This window comes from Bombina bombina, chromosome 6 (genome assembly GCF_027579735.1).
Source record: "Bombina bombina isolate aBomBom1 chromosome 6, aBomBom1.pri, whole genome shotgun sequence".
NCBI classification, from domain to species: domain Eukaryota; kingdom Metazoa; phylum Chordata; class Amphibia; order Anura; family Bombinatoridae; genus Bombina; species Bombina bombina.
In genome coordinates, this window is record NC_069504.1 from 5,963,510 (window position 1) to 5,989,258 (window position 25,749).

The window sequence follows — 25,749 nt, forward strand, 5'->3', positions numbered from 1 at the left end:
ATAATGGAAGTTTGTTTGTGGTGAGCACCGTCTCTCATACAGTTAAACCTTCTGCAGTAGCGACATTAGTGCTGTAGACTAGAGAGTTGTGTTGCTATAGAATAACAATGTACAGCTTTACTGCATCTGAGCCCAGTCTGGCACCGGGGGGGGGGGGGGGGGAATAACAGGAAGTTTGTTTGTGGTGAGCACCGTCTCTCATACAGTTAAACCTTCTGCAGTAGCGACATTAGTGCTGTAGACTAGAGAGTTGTGTTGCTATAGAATAACAATGTACAGCTTTACTGCATCTGAGCCCAGTCTGGCACCGGGGGGGGGGGGGAGAATAACAGGAAGTTTGTTTGTGGTGAGCACCGTCTCTCATACAGTTAAACCTTCTGCAGTAGCGACATTAGTGCTGTAGACTAGAGAGTTGTGTTGCTATAGAATAACAATGTACAGCTTTACTGCATCTGAGCCCAGTCTGGCACCGGGGGGGGGGGGGGAATAACAGGAAGTTTGTTTGTGGTGAGCACCGTCTCTCATACAGTTAAACCTTCTGCAGTAGCGACATTAGTGCTGTAGACTAGAGAGTTGTGTTGCTATAGAATAACAATGTACAGCTTTACTGCATCTGAGCCCAGTCTGGCACCGGGGGGGGGAATAACAGGAAGTTTGTTTGTGGTGAGCACCGTCTCTCATACAGTTAAACCTTCTGCAGTAGCGACATTAGTGCTGTAGACTAGAGAGTTGTGTTGCTATAGAATAACAATGTACAGCTTTACTGCATCTGAGCCCAGTCTGGCACCGGGGGGGGGGGGGAGAATAACAGGAAGTTTGTTTGTGGTGAGCACCCTCTCTCATACAGTTAAACCTTCTGCAGTAGCGACATTAGTGCTGTAGACTAGAGAGTTGTGTTGCTATAGAATAACAATGTACAGCTTTACTGCATCTGAGCCCAGTCTGGCACCGGGGGGGGGGGGGGGGGGAAATAACAGGAAGTTTGTTTGTGGTGAGCACCGTCTCTCATACAGTTAAACCTTCTGCAGTAGCGACATTAGTGCTGTAGACTAGAGAGTTGTGTTGCTATAGAATAACAATGTACAGCTTTACTGCATCTGAGCCCAGTCTGGCACCGGGGGGGGGGGGGAGAAATAACAGGAAGTTTGTTTGTGGTGAGCACCGTCTCTCATACAGTTAAACCTTCTGCAGTAGCGACATTAGTGCTGTAGACTAGAGAGTTGTGTTGCTATAGAATAACAATGTACAGCTTTACTGCATCTGAGCCCAGTCTGGCACCGGGGGGGGGGGGGGGAATAACAGGAAGTTTGTTTGTGGTGAGCACCGTCTCTCATACAGTTAAACCTTCTGCAGTAGCGACATTAGTGCTGTAGACTAGAGAGTTGTGTTGCTATAGAATAACAATGTACAGCTTTACTGCATCTGAGCCCAGTCTGGCACCGGGGGGGGGGGGGGGGAATAACAGGAAGTTTGTTTGTGGTGAGCACCGTCTCTCATACAGTTAAACCTTCTGCAGTAGCGACATTAGTGCTGTAGACTAGAGAGTTGTGTTGCTATAGAATAACAATGTACAGCTTTACTGCATCTGAGCCCAGTCTGGCACCGGGGGGGGGGGGGGAGAAATAACAGGAAGTCTGTTTGTGGTGAGCACCGTCTCTCATACAGTTAAACCTTCTGCAGTAGCGACATTAGTGCTGTAGACTAGAGAGTTGTGTTGCTATAGAATAACAATGTACAGCTTTACTGCATCTGAGCCCAGTCTGGCACCGGGGGAGGGGGGGGGGGAATAACAGGAAGTTTGTTTGTGGTGAGCACCGTCTCTCATACAGTTAAACCTTCTGCAGTAGCGACATTAGTGCTGTAGACTAGAGAGTTGTGTTGCTATAGAATAACAATGTACAGCTTTACTGCATCTGAGCCCAGTCTGGCACCGGGGGGGGGGGGGGAGAAATAACAGGAAGTTTGTTTGTGGTGAGCACCGTCTCTCATACAGTTAAACCTTCTGCAGTAGCGACATTAGTGCTGTAGACTAGAGAGTTGTGTTGCTATAGAATAACAATGTACAGCTTTACTGCATCTGAGCCCAGTCTGGCACCGGGGGGGGGGGGGGGGAAATAACAGGAAGTCTGTTTGTGGTGAGCACCGTCTCTCATACAGTTAAACCTTCTGCAGTAGCGACATTAGTGCTGTAGACTAGAGAGTTGTGTTGCTATAGAATAACAATGTACAGCTTTACTGCATCTGAGCCCAGTCTGGCACCGGGGGGGGGGGGGGGGATAACAGGAAGTTTGTTTGTGGTGAGCACCGTCTCTCATACAGTTAAACCCTCTGCAGTAGCGACATTAGTGCTGTAGACTAGAGAGTTGTGTTGCTATAGAATAACAATGTACAGCTTTACTGCATCTGAGCCCAGTCTGGCACCGGGGGGGGGGGGGAGAAATAACAGGAAGTCTGTTTGTGGTGAGCACCGTCTCTCATACAGTTAAACCTTCTGCAGTAGCGACATTAGTGCTGTAGACTAGAGAGTTGTGTTGCTATAGAATAACAATGTACAGCTTTACTGCATCTGAGCCCAGTCTGGCACCGGGGGGGGGGGGGGAATAACAGGAAGTTTGTGGTGAGCACCGTCTCTCATACAGTTAAACCTTCTGCAGTAGCGACATTAGTGCTGTAGACTAGAGAGTTGTGTTGCTATAGAATAACAATGTACAGCTTTACTGCATCTGAGCCCAGTCTGGCACCGGGGGGGGGGGGGGGGCGAGAAATAACAGGAAGTCTGTTTGTGGTGAGCACCGTCTCTCATACAGTTAAACCTTCTGCAGTAGCGACATTAGTGCTGTAGACTAGAGAGTTGTGTTGCTATAGAATAACAATGTACAGCTTTACTGCATCTGAGCCCAGTCTGGCACCGGGGGGGGGGGGGGGATAACAGGAAGTCTGTTTGTGGTGAGCACCGTCTCTCATACAGTTAAACCTTCTGCAGTAGCGACATTAGTGCTGTAGACTAGAGAGTTGTGTTGCTATAGAATAACAATGTACAGCTTTACTGCATCTGAGCCCAGTCTGGCACCGGGGGGGGGGGGGGGAATAACAGGAAGTTTGTTTGTGGTGAGCACCGTCTCTCATACAGTTAAACCTTCTGCAGTAGCGACATTAGTGCTGTAGACTAGAGAGTTGTGTTGCTATAGAATAACAATGTACAGCTTTACTGCATCTGAGCCCAGTCTGGCACCGGGGGGGGGGGGGGAATAACAGGAAGTTTGTTTGTGGTGAGCACCGTCTCTCATACAGTTAAACCTTCTGCAGTAGCGACATTAGTGCTGTAGACTAGAGAGTTGTGTTGCTATAGAATAACAATGTACAGCTTTACTGCATCTGAGCCCAGTCTGGCACCGGGGGGGGGGGAATAACAGGAAGTTTGTGGTGAGCACCGTCTCTCATACAGTTAAACCTTCTGCAGTAGCGACATTAGTGCTGTTGTGTTGCTATAGAATAACAATGTACAGCTTTACTGCATCTCAGACCTTGCCCTGTACTTTACTCGTGTGATAACTTGTTCCAGCGCAACGACAAACGCTTCTCAGGCTTTAGTTTATTCCATAAGAGCTCATTTTAACCATACGAGGTTAGTTTTTCCATTAGTCGCTGGTGTGCACCATCATTTGTTAGTGTTATTTAATAAATAGAGATCTTATGTTAGGTGAAGATAAATGCTCATGACTGCAAAGACAAAAACTAAATGTAAGCTTACTGATAAATTCATTTATTCCATGATGGTGAGAGTCCACGAGACCTCACATGTGGGATTAAAGTCCAGTCCTACAGGAGGAGGCAAAGCACCCCACACAAAAGAGATTTAATCCCTCCCACTTTCCCATGATTCCTTAGTCATACACATGGCCAAGAGAAAAGCAGGAACGGGCAGAGTAAAAGAAGTGCAAAACTGGTACTGCCACCAGAGGTTATGGAAAAACAAGGGTGTGTCTTGAAGACTCTCACCATCATGAAATAAAGGTACGCATAATTTTGTTTTCTCTGATAAAAGGGTGAGAGTCCATGAGCCATAACATGTGGAATCCTATACCCCAGCTGTGAAGTCCGCAAGACCCCAGCTGTGAAGTCCGCAAGACCCCAGCTGTGAAGTCCGCAAGACCCCAGCTGTGAAGTCCACAAGACCCCAGCTGTGAAGTCCGCAAGACCCCAGCTGTGAAGTCCACAAGACCCCAGCTGTGAAGTCCGCAAGACCCCAGCTGTGAAGTCCGCAAGACTCCAGCTGTGAAGTCCACAAGACCCCAGCTGTGAAGTCCACAAGACCCCAGCTGTGAAGTCCACAAGACCACCATGAAATAAGGTAGGAAACATAATTAAGGCCGACAGAGGAACTAAAAGGCACTGCGACCTGCAGAACTTTTCTAAGAAAAGCAGCCTCAGAAGAGGCAAACGTGTATGAAAAGATGACCAAGTAGCTGCCCTGCACATCTGTTTAACCCTTTGAGTGCTAAGCACTTTCCCACCTGGGTGCTAAGCACATTTGAGGGTTTTTTAATTTTTAACTTTTTTCTTTTCTTTTCAGATCCCCAAGACTTATACCGTTGCCGAAAGGTTAGGCGATTACCTTTCCAACGGTGGGTTTTGGGGCTCTGTAGTTGCTTAGATGCCTGAGATACAGGCTTCTAAGCAGCATGCCCCCTTTCCCTATATTGTCCATTGTCTTTTTTTAATAAAGTTGCGCTGTGACGTCATCACGTCATTGTGCGTGACGTCACCAGGCAAAAACGTGAAGCCCCAGCGATGCCTGTCATTATACAGGCCCGATCGCCGGGGTAGAAGCGGATGGGAGCCCCCAGATCTCCCTCAAGGTGGGAGAGTGCTAGCGACAGCTCTGAGCCGTCGTTAGCACCTGAGTGGGAAAATCTGCGACGGCTCAGAGCCGTCGTTAGCACTCAAGGGGTTAATGAAAGCTCCATTTCTATATACCCAAGAGGTGGCGACTAATCTGGTAGAACGAGCAGTAATTTGTTCAGGGGGAGACTTCCCCGCTATGCAAATCAAAGCTTTAAGCCACCCCAGCAAGGTGATCGCAGTAGCTTCCTGCCCCTTGTGGACCTGAGAAATTGATAAAGAAGGAAGAATAAATGCTGTATTCTTTAGTGGCTGCACAAAGAGATGGAACTACAATTTCCTGATTGACATTTTCAGAAGAAACAGCCTTAGGAAGCAAAGAGCAATTTGTTCTTAAAATTACTTTATTCAGATGAAAATAATCAGGTAAGGAGAATCACAAGATAGAGTGGAAAGCTCAGATAGTCTTTTGGCCAGAGGAACAGTTGTCCAGACCATTTATAGGTTCAAACCACTGAGCCGGAATAATTCTCCAAATCAAGTTAATATTCCATGTAGGGGAAGTTGGCCTGATAACCGGCCTTATCCTGACCAAAGCTGGAACAAAAGCCTGAATGTCAGGAAGTCAAGACTGAAAGGGCAGACATTTGACCTGTAAGGGAACTGGCTAATAAACCCTTATCCAGGCCATCCTGCAAAAACGTAGGAATTTAAGGGATTATGAGCGTTCCAACGGTAATTCCTAGACTCATACCATAAAGGGAAAACTTTCCAGACTTTGTGATAAATGTGTTTTGTAACAGGCTTTCCGGCCTGAATCAAAATGTCTATCATTTGATCTCAAAAAACCCTCTCTGAGACAAAATCAGTTTAATCTGTTTTCATTAATTTGCTGTCAAATTGAGAGATTTGCTGGGGGAATCATGGGAGAGATTACAGCAATGTTGTGTGGGGTGTTTTGCCTCCTTCCGTAGGACTGAACTTTAATGCCACATGGGACGTCTTGTGAACTCTCACTATCTTATAAAAGAAAAATATATATCCTTATGTTCCATCCTTTGCCATCTTAGGAAATGTTGGGCTGTACTTAAGGAGCCATTTCTGTTTACACCAAGTGTGGGTCCCTATTTGGCACACAAAGGACATCTCCTCTGAGCATTTATCAGGTACTCTGTGTCCTTCTGACTCTATGAGCTAATGTAACAGCCTGAGACCAGATAACGTGACATACTGTTTGCTGGAGACAGACAGAAGGATGGAGTAAGCAAATGCCATGGATCAGACATCTGCTAAATGAGAAGAAAGCCAGGGAAATACTAACATATGTTCTCTTAGAGTAAGTTAAACTTATAACCCATGAACCCGCAGCTCAATGATAATTTTTCTGCTTTGAGCACATAAAAACAATGGACTAGACCCAGAAACCTTCACTCTACTCACTTTAACACCACGTAAAAGAAGTTTGCTAAGGTCATATCCATCCAGTGTGATGTTGGGCAGATGGGCACCTGTTAGGGCTGCCAGTGTGGGGAGAATGTCCAGGGTGGTGGCAAGCTCAGAGGTTACTCCTAAAGACATAGAAAAAAGTGAAGTAAGTGCCAGTGGGAAGCACAGGCAAAGTCAGGAGGAAGTATGAAGAGTTAGAGTCATGGGGAGGAAGAGGGAGACAGTGTCAAGGGGAGGTGCAGGAAGCCAGAGTCAGGGGGAGGAGCAGGAAACCAGAGTTAGGCAGAGGCACGGGGAGCTAAAGTCAAGTGGAGGCACAAGGAGTCAGAGTCAGGGGGAGGAGCAGGAAACCAGAGTCAGGGGGAGGCAGAAGGCGGCACGGGGAGCTAAAGTCAAGTGGAGGCACAATGAGCCAGAGTAATGGGGAGGAGCAGGGAACCAGAGTCAGGGGGAAGCAGAGGGAGCTAAAGTCAAGTTGAGGCACAAAGCGGCAGAGTCAGGGAGGAGCAAGGAACCAGAGTCAAAGTGAGTCAGAGTCAGGATAGACCACAGTAATGATTAAGGTGCATATTGGAAGGAAGTGCACTTACCTGACTTGATCTTCCCCTCCCAGTACATTATTGCTGGCTCCCTCAGGCCTCCCTCGTACGTGGTGCTTTTGCCACATTTCAGGAGCCCTGAGCTACCTCCTCGTTCCTTACGCATGGTTTCTGGCCTGGAAGAGAAAAGTTGCTGTTGCTACGTGCAGCCTACACATCCGTATGCCCAGTGTCTGTAAGCACCATAAGCTGAGAGTAACTCTGTAGGTGATCCCTCACTTCCTAGCCAACCTCTAACCTCCTAACAAAGTATAAAGGAGCGCCTAAAAAGAAGACTAAGGTAATATTAAGTATAACATAGAGAAATGTATAAAAAGGAAATGTATTCTTACCTGATAAATTTGTTTCTTTTAAGATACGATGAGTCCACGGATTTCATCCTTACTTTTGGGATTACGCCTCCTGGTCAGCAGGAGGAGGCAAAGAGCACCACAGCAGAGCTGTATATATAGCTCCTCCCTTCCCTCCCACTCCAGTCATTCGACCGAATTTAGGAAGAGAAAGGAAAAGCTAAAGGTGCAGAGGTTACTGAAGTTTAACAAAAATAAAGACCTGTCTCAGAAAAAACAGGGTGGGCCGTGGACTCTTAAAAGAAACAAATTTATCAGGTAAGAATAAATTTCCTTTTCTTTTAAAAGATACGATGAGTCCACGGATTTCATCCTTACTTGTGGGATACAATACCAAAGCTATAGGACACGGATGAAAAGGGAGGGACAAGACAGGGAACCTAAACGGAAGGCACCACTGCTTGAAGAACTTTCCTCCCAAAAACAGACGAGGCAAAAGTATTGAATTTGTAAAATTTGGAAAAAGTGTGGAGTCTCATATGCAAAACGGATGATACTCTTCAGCCAAAGAGAAAGAGAGGTAGCTGTAGCTTTCTGACCCCTACGCTTCCCAGAAAAAACAACGAATAAGGAAGACGATTGACGAAAATCCTTAGTCGCCTGTAAATAAAATTTCAAAGCACGGACCACATCCAAATTATGTAACAGCCACTCCTTCTTAGAAGAAGGATTAGGACACAAGGAAGGAACAACAATTTTCTGATTAATATTTCTATTTGAAACAACCTTAGGAAGAAAACCGGGTTTGGTTCGTAACACCACCTTATCCGAATGGAAAATAAGGTAAGGAGAATCCCATTGTAATGCCAAAAGCTCAGATACTCTTCGAGCAGAAGAAATAGCAACCAAAAATAAAACTTTCCAAGATAATAACTTAATATCTATGGAATGCATAGGTTCAAATGGAACCCCTTGAAGAACTTTAAGAACTAAATTCCAAGGAGGAGCAATTGGTCTAAATACAGGCCTGATTCTAATCAGGGCCTGACAAAAAGATTGGACATCTGGAACATCGGCCATACGCTTGTGTAACAAAATAGACAAAGCAGAAATCTGTCCTTCTAAGGAACTCACTGACAACCCATTCTCCAATCCTTCTTGGAGAAAGGACAAAATCCTGGTAATACTAACCCTACTCCATGAGTAGCCCCTGGATTCACACCAATAAAGATATTTATGCCATATCTTATGGTAAATTTTCCTATTCACAGGCTTACAAGCCTGAATCAAAGTATCTATGACTGAATCAGAAAACCCTCGCTTAGAAAAAATTAAGTGTTCAATCTCCAAGCAGTGAGCTGCAGAGAAAATAGATTCGGATGATGGAAAGGTCCCTGAATGAGAAGGTTTTTACTCAATGGAAGCTTCCACGGTGGCTGAGATGACATGTCCACCAGATTGGCATACCAAGTCCTGCGAGGCCACGCAGGAGCGATGCGGATCACCAATGCCCTCTCCTGATTGACTCAAGCAATCACCTGGGGAAGGAGAGAACACATAAGCTAGGCTGAAAGACCAAGGCACTGCCAAGGCATCTATCAGCTCGGCCTGGGGTTCCCTGGACCTGGACCCGTACCTCGGAAGCTTGGCATTCTGGCGAGATGCCATGAGATCCAACTCTGAGAGGCAAGCTGGAAAATACCTCCAGATGGAGTTCCCACTCTCCCGGATAAAATGTCTGTCTGCTTAGAAAATCTGCTTCCCAGTTGTCCACCCCTGGGATGTGGATCGCAGACAGAAGGCAAGAGTGAGACTCCGCCCACTGTATTATCTTGGCTACTTCTGTCATCGCTAAGGAACTTCTTGTTCCTCCCTGATGATTGATGTAAGCTACCGTCGTTATGTTGTCCGACTGGAATCTGATGAATTGGGCCGAAGCCAACTGAGGCCAAGCCCGAAGTGCATTGAATATTGCTCTCAACTCTAGGATATTGATGGGAAGGAGAGTCCATACACCCTGAGCCCTTAGGGAGTTCCAAACTGCTCCCCATCCTAACAAGCTGGCATCCGTTGTCACTATCACCCATGAGGGTCTGTGGAAGCATGTCCCCTGGGACAGATGATCCAGCGACAACCACTATAGGAGAGAGTCCCTTGTCTCCTGATCTAGATTTATTTGAGGAGATAAATTTGTATAATCTCCATTCCACTGTCTGAGCATGCTCAGTTGCAGAGGTCTGAGATGAAAACGAGCAAACGGAATAATGTCCATTGCTGCTACCATCAATCCAATTACCTCCATGCACTGAGCCACTGATGGCCGAGGATTGGTCTGAAGGGCTCGGCATGTATTCAGAATCTTTAACTTTCTGACCTCCGTCAAAAAGATTTTCATGGATAGAGTCGATTAGAGTTCCCAGGAAAGGAACCCTTGTCTGTGGAACTAGTGAACTCTTTTCCAGATTCACCTTCCACCCGTGAGTCCTCAGGAAGGATAGAACAATGTCGGTAAGAGACTTTGCTAGCTGATAAGACGACGCCTGGATCAGAATATCGTCCAGATAAGGCGCCAATGCAATGCTCCGCAGTCTTAGAACCGCCAGTAGAGACCCCAGAACTTTTGTGAAAATCCTGGGTGCCGTGGCCAGACCAAAAGGAAGAGCGACAAACTGAAAATTTTTGTCCAGAAAGGCAAACCTCAGGAACTTGTGATGATCTCTGTGGATAGGAACATGAAGATATGCATCCTTTAGATCCACGGTAGTCATAAATTGACCCTCCTGGATCAATGGAAGAATGGTACGAATAGTTTCCATTTTGAAGGATGGAACTCTGAGAAACTTGTTTAGACTTTTGAGGTCTAAAACAGGTTGGAGCGTTCCCTCTTTTTTGGGTACTACAAAGAGATTTGAATAAAACCCCTGTCCATGTTCCTGTATTGGAACGGGACATATTACTCCCATGGAAGAGAGGTCTCCTACACAACGTAATAACGCCTCTCTTTTTATCTGGTCTGCAGATAATCGAGAAAGGAGAAACCTTCCTCTGGGAGAAGAGTTTCTGAACTCCAACTGATATCCCTGAGACACAATTTCCAGTGTCCAGGGATCCTGAACATCTCTTATCCAGGCCTGGACGAAGAGAGAGAGTCTGCCCCCCACAAGATCCAGTCCCGGATCGGGGGCCGACCCTTCATGCTGACTTGGTAGCAGCAGCAGGCTTCTTGGATTGTTTACCCTTGTTCCAAGACTGGTTGGGTCTCCAAGTGGACTTGGTTTGTAAATAATTCCCTTCCTGTTTAGCGGAAGAGGAAGAGGGAACTCCCTTGAAATTTCGCCCTCTCTGTTTGGACTTTTTATCCTGCGGGAGGAGATGACCCTTACCTCCCGTGATGTCAGAAATAATTTCCTTCAAGTCAGGCCCAAACAGGGTCTTCCCCTTGTAAGGAATAGCCAAAAGCTTAGGCTTGGATGACACATCTGCAGACCAAGACTTCAACCATAAAGCTCTGCGTGCTAAGATAGCAAAGCCCGAACTCTTAGCCGCCAATTTAGTAATCTGCAGTGAAGCATCCGTAATAAACAAATTAGCTAACTTAAGAGCTTTATTCCGATCCTGTATCTCTTCCAAAGGAGTCTCAGTCTTAAGAGACTCTTCCAGAGCATCAAACCAATAAGCAGGCAGCACTGGTGACTGTGACAATGTAAGCCGCAGGTTGCAACAGGAATCTCTGATGAACGTAAATTTTATTAAGGAGACCCTCCAATTTCTTATCCATAGGGTCCTTAAATGCACAACTATCCTCAATAGGAATAGTAGTACGCTTGGCCATAGTAGAAACAGCACCCTCAACTTTAGGGACCGTCTGCCAAGAATCTCTAATAGCGTCAGCTATAGGGTACATTTGTTTAAAAAACTGGAGAAGGAGAGAAGGGAATACCTGGTCTCTCCCATTCTTTTGCAATAATCTCTGAAGTCCTCTTCGGGACTGGAAAGACATCAGAATAAGATGGAACTTCCAAGTATCTGTCCAACTTACTCAATTTCTCCGGAGGGACCACTATTGAGTCACAATCACCCAGAGTAACCAACACCTCCCTCAGCAATAAACGGAGGTGCTCAAGCTTTAACCTGAAAGAAACTACATCAGAATCAGTCAGAGGTAAAGCACTCCCTGAATCAGAAAGTTCACCTTTGGAGAGTACCTCAGTACCCTCCAACTCAGAACCCCAGGAGGGTACGTCCGTAATCGCCATCATAGTATCAGAGGCTGAATTTACTACATAGTTGTCCTGTCTTGAACGCTTGCCATGCGATATGGGAAAATTAGCTAACGCATCAGAAAGTGTAGAGGACATCACTGCAGCTATGTCTTTTAACGTAAATGCTGCAGAAACTGGTGAAATACAAGGTCCCGCTTGAGCGGGCGTTAAGGGCTGTGACGCTTGGGGAAAGCTGCGGCATGCTCTGCATCTCATCTGTAGACTCTTGAGAAGCATTCGCCTTAGTCAAAGATTTGTCAAAAACAATTTTGTCTCTAAAATGTAAGGCCCTCTCAATGCATGAGGGACAAAAAGGAGCAGGAGGTTCTACAGTGGCATCCAAACACATAGAACTCGCTATAGTCTGGATATCATCTGAATCCATGACAATAGAAAGCAAGAAGCAATTTGGTCTTTAAAGTATAGGCTTTTAATTTATAGCCAACCGGTATAGAAATAGCAGCACAGACTAAAAATCCGTCAGAATATTTTAAACCTGACCAGATACTGTGCATTTAAAAATAAACAAGTATTAACATATGTCGGTTACACTGAAAAAAGGGTAACAATATAAGTACTCTAAAGTATAGGCTTTTATTGAGGATGAAATATAACCTAGCACCTCAGCTCAACAGCTCTGCTGAGGCGCCCACCTGCCCCCAAAGTCCTCCGACCACACTTAGAAATTGAACCGGAATGTTTTCACAAACGCCCAAGACCGCTCGTTTCATTTTCAACCATGCGGTCGTGGCGTTATACGTAGAGTGATCCTTAGTAGCCGGGACTTCTGCAATGATAATCTCTGCGAGGCAAGGAAAGTCAAGCGCACCAAAGAAAGTCTCGCCCATCGTGGGCATTGCATCAGCCATTACCTTCTCTGCACGGCAACCCTGAAAAGCCGCTTCTCTAACAGACAACCGCTCCTTTCTCAGAAAGACCGGATCAACAAAACACAGCCGTAAACCGGAGTCCTATAGCAAGACTCCGGTAACACACTCCCAGCGTCAAAAATATAAGCACACTATAGCAGTGACCTATACAAGCCCCATCCTTAAAAATACATTAGGCCAAATAAATATATTAGCTCCATAATGTAAACACCTTGTGTCGGTTGACATTCCCATGAAAACTTACACACACTGTTACAGAAAGCAGCTCTACTACCAGAGAGCTCTTGTTCCCCAACAGATCAGAAGTACACAGTCCATTCTGAGGTAGCCAGTGTCCCAGAAAGTAAAAGACTGCACTTACCTCTGTGCTGATCAACAGCATGAGAAGTCCCACAGGATCAAGAGGTCTTCTCCCTCCTGCAGCTCTGTGGACACAGAAGGGCCTTAGTTAATATCTGCTAAGACCATCAGACCATCAGTATACAAAGGGCAGCACTAATATGGGAGGAGCAGTGAGAGTTTAGTCCCACCAGTTCCCATTGCTCTAAAGCAACCTGTAGCTCTACTCTAGAGGCTGACAAGGAATATGGCTACCCCCTAAATAAAATAGCACTCACTGGTACCATTTAACAATAACAAACACTTGATTGAAGAATCTAAACTAACACCTCACTTTACCTCTTCCTATCAACTAACACAGGCAAAGAGAATGATTGGGGTGGGAGGGAAGGGAGGAGCTATATATAGAGCTCTGCTGTTGTGCTCTTTGCCTCCTCCTGCTGACCAGGAGGCGATATCCCACAAGTAAGGATGAAATCCGTGGCCTCATCGTATCTTTTAAAAGGAAACTAAAATGTAAAATGTGACATTTATTTTGATCATAAAGATTAAAAATTAAGCATACAATTAACAATTAACAATAAAACATGGATCCATGTAGCAAAACAAATAAATAACAAGAACACATGAAAAAAAAATGGAAACTGTATACAGGATGATTTTAGTCACGTATATGGTATCAGTCTATTCACTCCTGATGAAGTGTCACTTACAGTAGTGCTGTGGGATGTGAAGTTGATCCTAAAGTAGTGATTTCCCAGAAAAGTTTGTAGAAAAACATAATAATAAAATTTTTTAATAAATGTGTGTATGTTAAACAAACAGGAGAAAGTTCAAAGTTTGGGGTTGGAATTTTGAAAATAGTGAGATTGTATCGATCCTATTATATTAGGTCCGGGATAATCCAAAATGATCCCTCTGTTAGTGTGTGCCGTGTTCTTTGATTCCTACAAACAGAAAAGGTGGATAGTGCAATACTGCTAGTAATAAATATACAGTGCTCAGAAATAGGTCAACGCATTTCAGCCTCTTTGTTGGCTTTTGTAAAGACTAAATATGGTAAATAATGGTAGCATGATATAGGGTATTTAGAATGTATCTATTGGATAATTAATTTTGGTGCCAAAATTATGTGAGGTGTTACAAAATGATGCATATATAACATCTTATATAACAACATTTAACGATATAAAAATGACAAAATTACATAAAAAGTAGCATAAAACATAAATTATGCTTACCTGATAATTTCATTTCCATCTGTGGGAGGAGAGTCCACTGCTTCCACCAGGAGGAGGCAAAGACACCCCAGCCAAAGGCTTAAATACCTCCCCCACTTCCCTCATCCCCCAGTCATTCTGCCAAGGAACACGGAACAGTAGGAGAAATATCAGGCAATAAATGGTGCCAGAAGATAAAATTAAATTTAAGTCCGCCCACCGGAGAAATGGGCAGGAGCAGTGGACTCTCCTCCTACAGATGGAAATGAAATTATCAGGTAAGCATAATTTATGTTTTCCATCTTAATGGGAGGAGAGTCCACTGCTTCATTCATTACTTGTGGAAACAAATACCCAAGCTCTAGGGGACACTGAATGAACAAAACAGGAGGGTAAAAGGAGGCGGACCCTATACTGAGGGCACCACAGCCTGCAGAATCTTTCTCCCCAAAACAGCTTCCGCCGAAGCAAAAACATTGAATTTTGCAAAAGTATGTAAGGAGGACCAAGTAGCAACCTTACAAATCTGCTCCACAGAGGCCTCGTTCTTAAAGGCCCAAGAAGAGGCCACAGCCCTAGTTGAGTGGGCCGTAATCCTCTGAGGAGGCTTTTGTCCCGCTGTCTCGTAGGCTAAACGGATAATGCTCCTCAACCAAAAAGACAGTGAAGTGGAAGAGGCCCTCTGCTCCCTACGCTTCCCTGAATACACAACAAATAAAGATGAAGTCTGTCTGAAATCCTTTGTGGCCTGAAGATAAAACTTCAAGGCTCGAACTACATCCAAGTTATGAAGTAACCTTTCCTTAGGTGAAGAAGGGTTAGGACACAATGAAGGAACTACTATTTCCTGATTGATGTTACGATCTGACACTACCTTGGGAAGAAATCCCAAGCCAGTGTGAAGCACAGCCTTATCAGCGTGAAAAAACAGGTAAGGGGGGGTCACATTGCAAGGCCGATAACTCAGAGACTCTGCGAGCCGAAGCAATAGCAAGAAGAAATAGAACCTTCCAGGAAAGAATCTTAATGTCAAGCGCATGCATAGGCTCAAACGGAGTCCTCTGCAAAACCAAATTTAAGCTCCAAGGAGGAGCATAAGTTCTAAATACCGGTCTGATTCTAGACAGAGCCTGAACCAAAGACTGAATATCAGGAAGCTCCGCTAGCTTCTTGTGTAACAGAACCAATAAGGCCAAAATATGTCCCTTCAAGGAACTGGCGGCAAGACCCTTATCCAGACCATCTTGGAGAAAAGTCAGAATCCTGGATACCCTAATCCTGTGACAGGGATATCCATGTTCCTCACACCAGGATAAATAAGTCCTCCACACCTTATGATAGATGCGACGAGTGACCAGTTTCCTGGCCTGAATTAGAGTATCAATCACTCTTTCCAAGAACCCTCTCTTGGCCAAGACTAGGCGTTCAATCTCCACGCAGTCAGTCTCAGAGAATCGAGATTTTGGTGGAGAAAAGGACCCTGAACCAGCAGGTAACCTCCATGGAGGAGACGACATCCCCACCAGATCCGCAAACCACGTCCTCCGTGGCCACAATGGAGCAATCAGAATGGTCGAAGCTTGCTCCTGTTTGATGCGGCCTACCACTCGAGGAAGAAGTGGCAACGGGGGAAAAATGTAAATTAGGTTGAACTCCCAAGGTACCGCTAAGGCATCTATCAGGGGATCCCTGGACCGCGACCTGTATCTGGGTAGCTTGAAGTTGAGTCTGGATGCCATGAGATCTATCTCCGGCCCCCATCCGTTGCAGATCTCCGCAAACACCTCGGGATGGAGAGCCTATTCCCCCGGATGAAAAGATTGTCTGCTGAGGAAATCCACTTCCCAGTTGTCTACACCCGGAATGTGGATCGCTGAGAGCGAGGAGTTGTGGGTCTTCACCCATTTTGAATGATGGAACTGACAGAAACTTGTTTAGGCACTTTAGGTCCAGAATCGGGCGGAATGTGCCCTCCTTCTTTGGGACCATGAAATGGTTTGAATAGTACCCTAGACCCCTTTCCACTAGAGGTACTGGAACGATTACTCCGAGAGAGGAGAGATCCCTCACGCACTCTAGGAAGGCACTTCTTGGTCTTGAGGATAGGTTTGACAGGAGGATTCTGCTCCTGGGCGGATGAGTCTTGAACCCTATCCTGTAACCCTGGTTGATAGCCTCCAGAACCCAAGGATCCTATGCGTCTCACATCCAAGCCTCTGCGAACAGAGATAGTCTGCCCCCTACGCTATCCAGAGACAGATCGGGGGTCGCCCCTTCATGCCGACTTTGTCTCAGTGGGCTTCTTGCTCTGCTTGGATTTGTTCCAAGATTGAGCTGGCTTCCAAGATCCCTTGGACTGCTCAGTCTTCACAGAGCAGTAGAGCCCTTAATCTTCTTATCCTGCGGAAGGAAAGCACCCTTGCCTCCCATGATCGTGGATATGATAGAGTCCAGCCCTGGACCAGAAAGAACTTTCCCCTGGAAAGGAAGGGATAGTAATCTAGACTTGGAAGTCATGTTCACAGACCAAGATTTTAACCACAGAGCCCTGCGGGCTAGAACCAAGAAACCTGATGTCTTGGCATTCATGCGAATAACCTGCATATTAGCATCACAGATAAAATAATTACTACCCTTAAAGCTTTAATCTTTTCCTGTATCTCCTCGGGGGGAGTCTCCACCTCAACCATAGCTGACAGTGCGTCACACCAGTAGGTAGCCGCTCTCGCCACCAAAGTGATTGTCCTGCCGGTTGAAAAACAAACCCTGTGAGTTGAAACATTTTCCTCAACATGGATTCAAATTTTTTTGTCTATGGGCTCCTTGAAGGACGAACTATCCTCGAGAGGAATAGTCATCCGCTTCGCGAGCGTGGAGATTGCTCCATCCACCTTAGGAATGGCCCCCCATATCTCAAGCTGAGAGTCCGGAATGGGGAACAGCGTTTAACAAGAGGTAGAGGGAGAAAAGGATGAGCCAAGTTTCTCCCACTCATTCTTAATAGTGGAAGCCATCTTCACGGGAACTGGAAAGGTCTGAGGCACCAACCTGTCCTCGTAAACCCTATCTAGCTTAGGGATCGATGGTTCTTCTGGAAGTTTCTGCTCCGGAACCTCCAACGTAGCAAACACTTCATAAAAAGCGCAAATGCTCCATCTTAAACTTAAAATCTGGCTCCTCCGCAGCCGAAGGTCTAGAAGACGCTGATTCCGTCCCAGAGAGAGTGCCCTCCGAAGAGTCGGAGGCATCCTCATCAGGGGATAACCTATCAGAGACATCCAACAGAGTAGATGACCCCTGGGACGGAAGGCTATGTATTTCCCTTCGCTTGCGCTTCACTGGGTGTGGTAAAGCATGGAAGGCCGCAGAAACCGCCATTTGCAGCTGAGCAGTGAAATCTGGCAGCCAAGAGGCCCCTCCCGCGCGAGGATCAGTCGGGCCCTGGGGAGCTGCATGTGTGATCGGAGACGAATGTAGGGAACGCACCTCGCAGGACGGAGAACCCTCAGAGGTGGACGGCTCAGTAGTCCTAAATATCTTATTCTTTTAAGATATTGCAATCTTATCAAAGCATGTGGAATACAGTTGAGCAGGCAGATCAACTTGCACCTCCTCACAATAAACACAGGTATTAGATTTAATTAAATAGGGGGTATCCTCTAACATATCAGAGTCCTACATAGTTTGCGCCTTTAATATGGACTAGATAGATTAAATGGCACCTTTATAAGCCAATGGCCAGGGCACTCACCACCTCCTATGACCAGGATCAATTTTACGCTTCTACCATTAGTATATTCCCCATATTTATCTTTATACAACCAATTGCTTCATTTAAGATTCTGTAATATAATTTTTAGATTCTAATCCAAGATTTTAAATGGTTTTACAAACTGTTTTACAAAGTATTAAGAGATACTTTAGCCAACAACAAAAAGATGGTTACGGAAAATAAACACACAAAGTACTTAAAGGGACAGTATACACTAATTTTCATATAACTGCATGTAATAGACACTAAAATCCAGTATAAAATGGTTTAAAAACTTACTTAGAAGCTCTCAGTTTAGCTCTGTTGAAAATGCAGCTGGAAAGCCCACTGCAAGTGGGGAATAAGATACCCCCTCCCCCTTCTTTTGCATATGAAAAGACCCTTTACACAAACAGGAGCAAGCTGAAGTAGGTATCTGATGGTATGCACATAAATCTTTGGGGCTTGGTTAGGAGTCTGAAAAACAGAATTTATGCTTACCTGATAAATTACTTTCTCCAACGGTGTGTCCGGTCCACGGCGTCATCCTTACTTGTGGGATATTCTCTTCCCCAACAGGAAATGGCAAAGAGTCCCAGCAAAGCTGGCCATATAGTCCCTCCTAGGCTCCGCCCACCCCAGTCATTCGACCGACGGACAGGAGGAAATATATATAGGAGAAACCATATGGTACCGTGGTGACTGTAGTTAGAGAAAATAATTCATCAGACCTGATTAAAAAACCAGGGCGGGCCGTGGACCGGACACACCGTTGGAGAAAGTAATTTATCAGGTAAGCATAAATTCTGTTTTCTCCAACATTGGTGTGTCCGGTCCACGGCGTCATCCTTACTTGTGGGAACCAATACCAAAGCTTTAGGACACGCATGAAGGGAGGGAGCAAATCAGGTTACCTAAACGGAAGGCACCACAGCTTGCAAAACCTTTCTCCCAAAAATAGCCTCCGAAGAAGCAAAAGTATCAAATTTGTAAAATTTGGCAAAAGTGTGCAGTGAAGACCAAGTCGCTGCCTTACATATCTGGTCAACAGAAGCCTCGTTCTTGAAGGCCCATGTGGAAGCCACAGCCCTAGTGGAGTGAGCTGTGATTCTTTCAGGAGGCTGCCGTCCGGCAGTCTCATAAGCCAATCGGATAATGCTTTTAAGCCAAAAGGAAAGAGAGGTAGAAGTCGCTTTTTGACCTCTCCTTTTACCAGAATAAACAACAAACAAGGAAGATGTTTGTCTGAAATCTTTAGTAGCCTCTAAATAGAACTTTAGAGCACGGACAACGTCCAAATTGTGTAACAAACGTTCCTTTTTTGAAACTGGATTCGGACACAAAGAAGGTACAACTATCTCCTGGTTGATATTTTTGTTAGAAACAACTTTAGGAAGAAAACCAGGCTTAGTACGCTAAACCACCTTATCTGCATGGAACACCAGATAGGGCGGAGAACACTGCAGAGCAGATAACTCTGAAACTCTTCTAGCAGAAGAAATTGCAACTAAAAACAAAACTTTCCAAGATAATAACTTAATATCTATGGAATGTAAGGGTTCAAACGGAACCCCTTGAAGAACTGAAAGAACTAGATTTAGACTCCAGGGAGGAGTCAAAGGTCTGTAAACAGGCTTGATCCTAACCAGAGCCTGAACAAATGCTTGAACATCTGGCACAGCTGCCAGTCTTTTGTGTAGTAAGACAGATAAAGCAGAGATCTGTCCCTTTAGAGAACTTGCAGATAATCCTTTCTCCAAACCTTCTTGTAGAAAGGAGAGAATCTTAGGAATTTTTATCTTATTCCATGGGAATCCTTTGGATTCACACCAACAGATATATTTTTTCCATATTTTATGGTAAATTTTTCTAGTTACAGGTTTTCTGGCCTGAACCAGAGTATCTATAACAGAATCTGAAAACCCACGCTTTGATAGAATCAAGCGTTCAATCTCCAAGCCGTCGAATGGACCCTGAACAAGAAGGTCCTGTCTCAAAGGTAGCTTCCATGGTGGAGCCGATGACATATTCACCAGGTCTGCATACCAAGTCCTGCGTGGCCACGCAGGAGCTATCAAGATCACCAAGGCCCTCTCCTGATTGATCCTGGCTACCAGCCTGGGAATGAGAGGAAACGGTGGGAATACATAAGCTAGGTTGAAGGTCCAAGGTGCTACTAGTGCATCTATTAGAGTCGCCTTGGGATCCCTGGATCTGGACCCGTAGCAAGGAACCTTAAAGTTCTGACGAGACGCCATCAGATCCATGTCTGGAATGCCCCATAATTGAGTTATTTGGGCAAAGATTTCCGGATGGAGTTCCCACTCCCCCGGATGGAATGTCTGACGACTCCGAAAATCCGCTTCCCAATTTTCCACTCCTGGGATGTGGATCGCAGACAATTGGCAGGAGTGATCCTCCGCCCATTGAATTATTTTGGTCACTTCTTTCATCGCCAGGGAACTCCTTGTTCCCCCCTGATGATTGATATATGCAACGGTCGTCATGTTGTCTGACTGGAACCTTATGAATTTGGCCTTTGCTAGTTGAGGCCAAGCTCTGAGAGCATTGAATATCGCTCTCAGTTCCAGAATGTTTATCAGGAGAAGAGACTCTTCCCGAGACCATAGACCCTGAGCTTTCAGGGATTCCCAGACCGCGCCCCAGCCCACTAGACTGGCGTAGGTCGTGACAATGACCCACTCTGGTCTGCGGAAGCTCATTCCCTGGGACAGATGGTCCAGGGTCAGCCACCAACGGAGTGAATCTCTGGTCTTTTGATCTACTTGAATCATTGGAGACAAGTCTGTATAATCCCCATTCCACTGTTTGAGCATGCACAGTTGTAATGGTCTTAGATGAATTCGTGCAAAAGGAACTATGTCCATTGTTGCAACCATCAATCCTGCTACTTCCATGCACTGCGCTATGGAAGGACGAGGAACAGAATGAAGCACTTGACAAGAGCTTAGAAGTTTTGATTTTCTGACCTCTGTCAGAAAAATCCTCATTTCTAAGGAATCTATTATTGTTCCCAAGAAGGGAACTCTTGTCGACGGGGACAGAGAACTTTTTCACCTTCCATCCGTGAGATCTGAGAAAGGCTAGAACGATGTCCGTATGAGCCTTTGCTTTTGACAGGGACGACGCTTGTATTAGAATGTCGTCCAAGTAAGGTACTACTGCAATGCCCCTTGGTCTTAGAACCGCTAGAAGGGACCCTAGCACCTTTGTGAAAATCCTTGGAGCAGTGGCTAATCCGAATGGGAGGGCCACAAACTGGTAATGCTTGTCCAGAAAAGCGAACCTTAGGAACTGATGATGTTCTTTGTGGATAGGAATATGTAGGTACGCATCCTTTAGATCCACGGTAGTCATAAATTGACTTTCCTGGATGGTGAGTAGAATCGTTCGAATAGTTTCCATTTTGAACGATGGTACCCTGAGAAATTTGTTTAGGATCTTCAAATCCAAAATTGGTCTGAACGTTCCCTCTTTTTTGGGAACTACGAACAGATTGGAATAAAATCCCATTCCTTGTTCCTTTATTGGAACTGGGTGTATCGCTCCCATCTTTAACAGGTCTTCTACACAATGTAAGAATGCCTGTCTCTTTATTTGGTTTGAGGATAAGTGAGACCTGTGGAACCTTCCCCTTGGGGGTAGTTCCTTGAATTCCAGGAGATAACCTTGAGAAACTATTTCTAGCGCCCAAGGATCCTGAACATCTCTTGCCCAAGCCTGAGCAAAGAGAGAGAGTCTGCCCCCCACTAGATCCGGTCCCGGATCGGGGGCTACTCCTTCATGCTGTTTTGGTAGCAGTGGCAGGCTTCTTGGCCTGCTTACCCTTGTTCCAGCCTTGCATTGGTTTCCAGGCTGGTTTGGGTTGTGAGGCAATACCCTCTTGCTTAGAGGATGCAGAATTAGAGGGCGGTCCGTTTCTGCGAAAGGGGCGAAAATTAGGCTTATTTTTAGCCTTAAAAGACCTATCCTGTGGAAGGGCGTGGCCCTTTCCCTCAGTGATGTCTGAAATAATCTCTTTCAATTCTGGTCCAAATAAAGTTTTACCTTTGAAAGGGATGTTAAGCAATTTTGTCTTGGATGACACATCCGCTGACCAAGACTTTAGCCAAAGCGCTCTGCGCGCCACGATAGCAAACCCTGAATTTTTCGCCGCTAATCTAGCTAATTGCAAAGCGGCATCTAAAATAAAAGAGTTAGCCAATTTAAGTGCATGAACTCTGTCCATAACCTCCTCATATGGAGTTTCTCTACTGAGCGACTTTTCTAGTTCCTCGAACCAGAACCACGCTGCCGTAGTGACAGGAACAATGCATGAAATTGGTTGTAGAAGGTAGCCTTGCTGTACAAAAATCTTTTTAAGCAAACCTTCCAATTTTTTATCCATAGGATCTTTGAAAGCACAACTATCTTCGATAGGAATAGTAGTGCGTTTGTTTAGAGTAGAAACTGCCCCCTCGACCTTGGGGACTGTCTGCCATAAGTCCTTTCTGGGGTCGACCATAGGAAATAATTTCTTAAATATAGGGGGGGGGACAAAAGGTATGCCGGGCTTTTCCCACTCCTTATTTACTATGTCCGCCACCCGCTTGGGTATAGGAAAAGCGTCGGGGGGCACCAGAACCTCTAGGAACTTGTCCATCTTGCATAATTTCTCTGGAATGACCAAGTTGTCACAATCATCCAGAGTAGATAACACCTCCTTAAGCAGTGCGCGGAGATGTTCTAATTTAAATTTAAATGTCACAACATCAGGTTCAGCTTGATGAGAAATTTTTCCTGAATCTGAGATTTCTCCATCAGACAAAACCTCCCTCATTGCCCCTTCAGATTGGTGTGAGGGTATGACAGAACAATTATCATCAGCGCCCTCTTGCTCTTCAGTGTTTAAAACAGAGCAATCGCGCTTTCTCTGATAAGTAGGCATTTTGGATAAAAGATTTGCTATGGAGTTATCCATTACAGCCGTTAATTGTTGCATGGTAATAAGTATTGGCGCACTAGATGTACTAGGGGCCTCCTGCATGGGCAAAACTGGTGTAGACACAGTAGGAGATGATGTAGTATCATGTTTACTCCCCTCATTTGAGGAATCATCTTGGGCAATATCATTATCTGTGGCAGTACTGTCCTTACTTTGTTTGGACGCTATGGCACAATTATCACATAAATTTAAATGGGGAGACACATTGGCTTTCATACATATAGAACATAGCTTATCTGAAGGTACAGACATGTTAAACAGGCTTAAACTTGTCAACAAAGCACAAAAAACGTTTTAAAATAAAACCGTTACTGTCTCTTTAAATTTCAAACAGAAAACACTTTATTACTGAATATGTGAAAAAGTATGAAGGAATCGTTCAAAAATTACCAAAATTTCACCACAGTGTCTTAAAGCATTAAAAGTATTGCACACCAAATCAGAGCTTTAACCCTTAAAATAACGGAACCGGAGCCGTTTTTAAATTTAACCCCTATACAGTCCCAGCTATAGTCTTTGCTGAGACCCAACCAAGCCCATAGGGGAATACGATACCAAATGACGCCTTCTAGAAGCTTTTTCAGTGATTTTTAGATCCTCACACATGCATCTGCATGCCCTGCTCTCAAAAAAACAACTGCGCAGTAATGGCGCGAAAATGAGGCTCAGTCTATAACTAGAAAGGCCCCCTGACTGAAAAAGGTGTCTAACACAGTGCCTGCCGTTTTATAAACGTTCCCCAAGATTATAAATGCCAATTGTTAGCCTAAATCTGAATAATATGCCCAAATAAAGCAATCGATTTAGCCCATAAAAATGTCTACCAGTTTTTTAGCCCATATTAAGCCCTTTATTCTGTTTGTTTGACTAAGAAAATGGCTTACCGGTCCCCATGAGGGGAAATGACAGCCTTCCAGCATTACACAGTCTTGTTAGAAATATGGCTAGTCATACCTTAAGCAGAAAAGTCTGCTAACTGTTTCCCCCAACTGAAGTTACTTCATCTCAACAGTCCTATGTGGAAACAGCAATCGATTTTAGTTACTGTCTGCTAAAATCATCTTCCTCTCACAAACAGAAATCTTCATCATTTTCTGTTTCAGAGTAAATAGTACATACCAGCACTATTTTAAAATAACAAACACTTGATAGAAGAATAAAAACTACATTTAAACACCAAAAAACTCTTAACCATCTCCGTGGAGATGTTGCCTGTGCAACGGCAAAGAGAATGACTGGGGTGGGCGGAGCCTAGGAGGGACTATATGGCCAGCTTTGCTGGGACTCTTTGCCATTTCCTGTTGGGGAAGAGAATATCCCACAAGTAAGGATGACGCCGTGGACCGGACACACCAATGTTGGAGAAATCAGAGCAATGTTATTTAAAAATAAGCAAAACTATACATTTTTTAAAAAAAAACAAACTTTATGGGCTATATAAATAGATCAACTACAAAACATTTATGCAAAGAAAACAGAATTTATGCTTACCTGATAAATTTCTTTCTTACGGTGTATCCAGTCCACGGATTCACCCTTACTTGTGGGATATTCTCAATCCCTACAGGAAGTGGCAAAGAGAGCACACAGCAAAGCTGTCCATATAGCTCCCCTCAGGCTCCGCCCCCCCAGTCATTCGACCGACGGTTAAAAGAAAAAGGAGAACCATAGGGTGCAGTGGTGACTGTAGTTATTTTAAATTAAATTTGAACCTGACTTAATTGTCAGGGCGGGCCGTGGACTGGATACACCGTAAGAGAAAGAAATTTATCAGGTAAGCATAAATTCTGTTTTCTCTTACTTGGTGTATCCAGTCCACGGATTCATCCTTACTTGTGGGATACCAATACCAAAGCTTTAGGACACGGATGAAGGGAGGGAACAAGTCAGGTAACCTAAACGGAAGGCACCACTGCTTGCAAAACCTTTCTCCCAAAAATAGCCTCCGTAGAAGCAAAAGTATCGAATTTGTAAAATTTGGCGAATGTATGCAGTGAAGACCAAGTCGCTGCCTTACAAATCTGTTCAACAGAAGCCTCATTCTTGAAAGCCCATGTGGAAGCCACAGCTCTGGTGGAATGAGCTGTAATTCGTTCAGGAGGCTGCTGTCCAGCAGTCTCACAAGCCAATCGGATGATGCTTTTCAGCCAAAAGGAAAAAGAGGTAGCAGTCGCTTTCTGACCTCTCCTCTTACCAGAATAGACGACAAACAAGGATGATGTTTGTCTGAAATCTTTAGTTGCTTTTAAATAGAATTTTAAAGCACGAACCACGTCAAGATTGTGTAAAAGTCGTTCCTTCCTAGAAACTGGATTAGGACACAGAGAAGGATGACAGGAACAATGCATGAAATTGGTTGTAGAAGGTAGCCTGGTTAAGATTCTTATTAGAAACCACTTTTGGAAGAAAACCAGGTTTGGTACGCAAAACAATCTTATCTGCATGGAATACCAGATAGGGTGAATCACAATGCAAAGCAGACAATTCAGAAACTCTTCGAGCAGAAGAAATGGCTACTAAAAACAAAACTTTCCAAGATAATAACTTAATATCTATGGAATGCAAAGGTTCAAACGGAACTCCTTGAAGAACTGAAAGAACTAAATTTAGACTCCAAGGAGGAGCCACAGGCTTGTAAAAAGGCTTGATTCTAACTAGGGCCTGTGCAAACACCTGAACGTCTGGTACAGCTGCCAGACGCTTATGTAGCAGGATAGACAGAGCAGATATCTGTCCCTTTAAAGAACTAGCTGAGAGACCTTTCTCCAATCCTTCTTGGAGAAAAGCTAAAATCCTTGGAATCCTAACCTTACTCCACGAGTAACCCTTGGATTCACACCAACAAAGATATTTCCGCCATATCTTATGGTAAAATTTCTTTGTGACAGGCTTCCTGGCCTGTATCAGAGTGTCTATAACTAATTCAGAGAAACCACGCTTGGCTAGAATTAAGCGTTCAATCTCCAAGCAGTCAGTTGCAGAGAAACTAGATATGGATGCTTGAAAGGACCTTGAATTAGAAGATCCTGCCTCGATGGCAGTTTCCATGGTGGGACCGATGACATGTCCACTAGGTCTGCATACCAAGTCCTGCGTGGCCACGCA

General features: G+C 44.8%; 1 protein-coding gene across 1 annotated transcript in view; it reads right to left on the reverse strand.

Moving 5' to 3' along the window:
* Positions 1-6,189: 6,189 nt before the first annotated feature.
* The window catches only part of LOC128662507 (arylsulfatase A-like), a 51,961-nt gene continuing 32,401 nt past the window's right edge, over positions 6,190-25,749 (reverse strand). Inside the window, exons 4-5 of the mRNA XM_053716286.1 lie at positions 6,879-7,003; positions 6,190-6,410 (exon numbers count right to left, since the gene is read on the reverse strand). Of these exons, the coding sequence (XP_053572261.1) occupies positions 6,190-6,410; positions 6,879-7,003 (346 nt within the window). The remainder of the gene's footprint in view (positions 6,411-6,878; positions 7,004-25,749) is intronic.